The sequence below is a fragment of the Mus caroli genome, chromosome 12 (assembly GCF_900094665.2).
Source record: "Mus caroli chromosome 12, CAROLI_EIJ_v1.1, whole genome shotgun sequence".
Taxonomy (NCBI): Eukaryota; Metazoa; Chordata; class Mammalia; order Rodentia; family Muridae; genus Mus; species Mus caroli.
This window is the reverse complement of record NC_034581.1, coordinates 109,183,644-109,189,547: the sequence shown is the minus strand read 5'-3', so window position 1 is coordinate 109,189,547 and position 5,904 is coordinate 109,183,644. Positions and strand designations below refer to the sequence as shown.

The window sequence follows — 5,904 nt, the reverse complement described above, 5'->3', positions numbered from 1 at the left end:
TGGGTGCTCTTACCCACTGAGCCATCTCACTAGCCCGACTATGTAGTTTTCCCACCCTATCTGAAATCCAAGAATGACTGCTATTAATTGAAAATATATAGGAAGCTTAAAACAGCTCCCAAAACTTAGCCAATCCATAGAGACTGCTGATCACCTGGAAAGTCACTTATTTCAACAGGTTAGAGCATTGGTCTTCAGTCTACTGGCCAGAGTCATCTGACAGATTTAGAGAAACAGATATATTAAGGACTAGCCTACTCTGTCTCAGCAGAATCAAACTGTCCTAATATGTAATTCTGTCCTTTCTTTGGACAGTATTATGTCTGTAGATGAAATGAGGCAATTCTTGCCTAGTGGCTGTTTCACCAAAACTGGAGTAAGTCAAAGTTGTTCAGTTTCTTCTTTGAATCCAACACAGGAAAATCTGTCAGGAGCAGACTAGTCTCAACAACAAGTGAATAAATAATAAATAACAAATAATAAATAATAATTACATGTCACGTTCTGTGGACTTCTGATGTTTTTGAAAACCAACTATGTGAAGAAATCAAGACTGCTGTCTGTTAACTACTCTCAGCCATTTCTAATTAAAATTACTGAAAGCACCCTAATAGTAAACTCAGAGCCATGAATTTCCTATTTGTCCCTTAACTCACAGGCTTAAACATCGCAGATCTGTTTGTAATAGCAGCAATAGAAGGACGGGGTCTAAGCCCTATACTTTACAATTTTTAGTATCAAAGACAATCTATAATAACCACCCCCAGTCTCAAAGCCTAGGGAACTGGGACTACAACTCTTCATAATTTCTTTGAGCTGAATATGGCCATTGAGATATTATAAAGGGAGGGAAAGGGGTAGGAAAATGGAGAGTTGGTTGGCCTTAAGAAGGCCATACCAATGATTGTATTCTTCTCTGATATCTGTGTCCTGACTGGATCTGGGTGAAAATACAAGACATCAGTTCAGGCAGGTCAATTATGCATGTCTGATGATGAAATTCACCAGAATTTAAAAACAAAATTTTAATATCATCAAGATAACCTTTTTGTTTGATGGTAAATGCTTCTTTATTTTCTTGTGCCAACATTCTCTTGTGATTCAGAGTGGTACAGGTTTATATCAGAGAAAAAGAACTATAAAATCTCAAACATAAAAGTTTTGAAGCAAGCACAGTTTTTTTATATCTTCGGACCCCCAGTCTCCAGTGAGGTTGAGGGCAGCCATTATGTCAGTTACAAAGTCAACATCTTCCAGCCATATGTAAGATAGTATGGTTCCATAAAAGGACAGACATGAGATCATAAAGATAACCCTGCAGTCTTTGTAATTCTTCCTGGGCTAGACAAGTACATCATCCATTTAACTCTCCTGGCTGTTCTAATTTTCTATATTTTAATTCTTCTTGTAGATACTTATCTTTTCTTTGAGAATACAGTCCCATGTCAATGTGTTCCAAGGTGATGTTAAAATATATCAAAGGCACATTTCTTTGCCAGTATCCCTTTCTAGTACTGGCTCCCAAATCTAATCCCACAAGATCTCCAATCTGCATCAAACATTCAGGATTCCATCTCTCTGTCTACAAAATCAACCTCACTTAACTTATTTGGAGAGTTTTTATGGGTCTGCATACAGAAAATAAGGTTTATTTCTCAGAATAAAGTGTTATAGGTAAATATACAACAGAAAATTGGCCTATCCATATGTAAACCATTTGTGTCACTAGAAATGTGCAGTATGCATGTGAAAGGAGCCAGACTTTAAGGGCAATACCACTATCCTATAAGCACTGAGAGCAGGGAAACAATGGATGTTATGTGTCCTGAGAGAGGCAGGATATTATCAGGCACAGGACTGGAACATAAATTTTGTGGAAAGAAAATAATAGAGAAAGTATAAGGTAACCACATGTATAATGACAAAGTCATGAAAGCATGTGCAGTTTTTACTAAATCTTTAGATACAAACAAAAAAAAAAAACAAGATATAAAAAGATCAAGTAGAAATCTACAGTTTGTTGATGGACCTATGCCTTTGTTACTTCTATACAGAGTTTCATAATCTGTCCATAATTCTATCTCCATATCCCCTGATGTACAAAGACACACACATACACACAAACCACACATGCACATGCATGTTCATACACATACATACATATACCTAAACATAGGTACACGCTCATATACAAACACACACACACACACACACACACACACACACACACACACACACACACGTACATAAATACACATAAACTTATAGTATCTACACTTGCATCTTGTATATGTTTGGACTGAGTGGGAATTACTCTCTGTTGGGCAGGGGATCATGAGAGGAAGCCTCTAAGGTTGAGCTTGGCTTGAAGCCCCAGGGACACAGAAGGGACACTAGGAGCTTTGTCTGTTCCTGACACCAGCCCCATGTCAAATAGCCACAGATCCGCCATGAAGAGAGTTGTGGAGATCAGTCACACAGGGCCAGTGATCCCAAACCTCTCCACAAGTAGATGATCTCTCCTGTTTATACTTTATTACAAATGAGAAATGTTAGAGCTAGGTTCCACTGCTAATAGGAAAGCAGATGTCTTTGGGAACTTAATTGATAATTATGTACTAACAATATAGACTCAGAGTATGAGACTTCAGTCATCATCTCCCTGTAAAGGAGAGTCAATTCTCCCTGCATCTGAGCCCTGCAAGCACATTGGTTGCAAGGCTATGTATGTTATTGTTGAAGTCACACTGGGTAACTACAGTGTAAATGATGGAAAATCTACCTCCAGGTGAGTTAATGAACAGCAGGGGTCACAATGGGGCAAAGAATACCCAGCATAGAGATGTTGGTATGGGGTTAAGCTGTATCCTCTGTGGTTTCCTTTATTAACTTACACATACCTACTCTGATTGACATGTAACATTTCCATACTCAAACACTGTGAAAATTCTGTGTTAAACACTTCAAAGATGTATATTTTCTTCTTTTGTTATTATATATAAACCTAGACTCCTGAGATCTTTCAGACATTGAGCCACTATCACAGTATCATACAGGATCTGTTCCAAGGATCCTGACACATATATTCAGAGGACAGCCTGCTTTGGCCTCAGTGGGAAAAGTTGCACTCAAATCTGGAGATACAAGAAGCACCACAGAGTGGGGAAACCTTCTGAAGGGGGCAACCTATTGAAGATGGGGGCACGGTAATACTAAGTGGAACTGTCAAAGGATGGACCTGGAGGGGGACAATGACTGAGTTGTAAAAAAATAAAAGTAATAAAATATAAGTATTAAAATGTATACAGTGTTTTCTGATCACTGATATTCTTTCCAAACTTCTGCCAGAAAATGCACCACTCATTCAAATACAAACACTTCCATTTTCTCTATCGATGCAAAAAAAGAAAACAATATAAAAAGTTCTTAAAAAATAAAAATGTTGAAACACACATAACAACACACACACGCACACACACACACACACACACACACACACCAAGAGTACATTTGGAGGGACTCATGGCTCCAGCTGCATATGTATCAGAGGATTACCTTATCTGCCATCAAGGGCAAGGGAGGCTCATGGTACTGTGAAGACTCAATGACCCAGCATAGGAGAATGCTAGAGGGATGAAGCAGGAGTGAATATGTGGTTTGGTGAACAACCTCATAGAAGCAGGGGCTGGTGGGATGGGATAGTGAATTTTTGGAGGGGAGCCAGAGAAAGGAGATAACATTTGATATGTAAATAAATAAAATAACCAATAAAAAAGACATGGTCAGGATGTTGTGAGGGAGACATATTGGAAGGTCCCAAGGAAACCAGAGGAATAGAGAAGAAGTAGAATTGATCATAGTATATTATTCAAATCATGGAACTACACATAAATGAAAACATGAAGCATTTGTTTTTAAGGACCTTGATGAACTCATTGAGCATATTTCTTAGGTTCTTCCACACAGGTATACAATGCATAATTCATGTTTTAACAATGAAAAATATTTCATAGTCTATACCCACACATTGTCAGTATTTTTTGTCCTTTGTTTTAAATCTAGGTGAACTCTATTGACCAGCTGCTCTGAATGGAGCAGCAATAAGCATGGATGTGCAGTTGTCTCTGTAGTAATATAGAGTAATTTGAGTACAATATTGGGAAGGATGGAGCTCAGACACAGCACAATTTTATTTACTCTTTTGCTGATAAATTAAAACAGAATTTCAAAGTTAGTATGCTACACTAACTAGTATGCCCATAACAATAATAAGTAAAGATTAAACATTTTCCACATCACATCCATGTCATTAGTTTTCTCATTTGTCTTCTTCCTTATCAACATCTGAATGAGTTCTAATTAAGACATTAAATCTTTGTAAACTGCACTTAGCTAGCAGGCTTTTCCATCATTATCATCATCATTATCTTCTTCAACATCCTCTTCATCTTCAAAAATCATTATCTGTAAATTAAAATGTGAACATAGCCACAGAGTGGAGCAACAGACTTAGGCCAAATATAGATAGATTCCTTCCTGTTTTTACAAGCACATCAGCAGTGCAGGGCTCACATAAAGTATATGGGATGCATTTCCTCAGAGAGTGATTGGATTTGGACCATCCTGCTGCTTGTCCCAAGTACCTTTTCACTCCTTTCTCTCCAACTCTTTTCCAGTTGGACTAGTATCTTAAGTAAGAAGTCCCCTGCTAATGAATATGCAAATTAACCAAGTCTATGGTGGTTAAAAACAGGAAAGTCCAACACCCTGAAATCAACATATGTCCAATGTCCTCTCCACAGTCCCTGAAGACATTGACTCTAACCATGGGATGGAGCTGGATCTTTCTCTTCCTCCTGTCAGGAAGTACAGGTAAGAGGCTCACCAGTTCCAAATATGAAGAAAAGAAATGGCCTGGGATGTCACTGACATATACTCTGTCTTTCTCTTCACAGGTGTCCTCTCTGAAGTTCAGCTGCAACAGTCTGGACCTGAACTGGTGAAGCCAGGGTCTTCAGTGAAGATATCCTGCAAGGCTTCTGGTTACTCTTTCACTGGCTACTTCATGAACTGGGTGAAGCAGAGACATGGAAAGAGCCTTGACTGGATTGGACGCATTAATCCTTACAATGGTGATACTTTCTACAACCAGAAGTTCAAGGGCAAGGCCACATTAACTGTAGACAAATTCTCCAGCACAGCCTACATGGAGCTCCTCAGCCTGACATCTGAGGACTCTGCAGTCTATTATTGTGCAAGACACAGTGCTACAAACACATCCTGGGTGTGTCAGAAACCTTGGAGGTGCAGCAAGTTCCCTTGGAACTGACAAGACTTAGAGAAGGGTCACTTGTAGATTTGCTTAGAGGCAGTCATTTGGGGAGTGTGTTTTTGTGTCTATTTCTTAAAAACCCATTGTGCTTTTTCAGCTTTGCAGAAGGACATCCATGAATTACATGGATGATTAGGATGTCCCTAGAATACTGCATGCCTTTTCAATATGGATAACAGTGAACATTTTCAGTGACATACTTCTTCTTTCATAAAACAACAAAAAAGGGAAACTGGTTATGGATGATAGAAGTATGTTTGTGTTGTGTAAAACTCTTGAACTTTGAAATAGCTGGGAATAAAGTACAATATGACTTTGACCTGTAAAGTTCCACCAAGTTCTGAGCAAAGGAAAAGCTGTTTCAAAGTCTTAAGTCTTTACTTCCTATTCAGAACTCCCGATTTTATGAATTAAGACTGTCATTTACCTTCCTGAAAGACAAATTTCCTTGTAAACTTAGTTATAGTAGGGGTTCATGTGGACCCAGAGTTTTTAATAAGGCTTTGAAGCATCTCATCAGGACCAAGGCCACAGACAACACAAGATTCTGCAACAGAGTGGAAAAGTACAGA

General features: G+C 38.6%; 1 gene segment (V, D, J or C); it reads left to right on the top strand.

Annotated features, from left to right (window-relative positions):
• Positions 1-4,826: 4,826 nt before the first annotated feature.
• LOC110306638 lies at positions 4,827-5,329 on the top strand. The segment is given in 2 exon segments: positions 4,827-4,872; positions 4,956-5,329. Coding segments are annotated over 2 exon segments (420 nt in total).
• Positions 5,330-5,904: the final 575 nt, after the last annotated feature.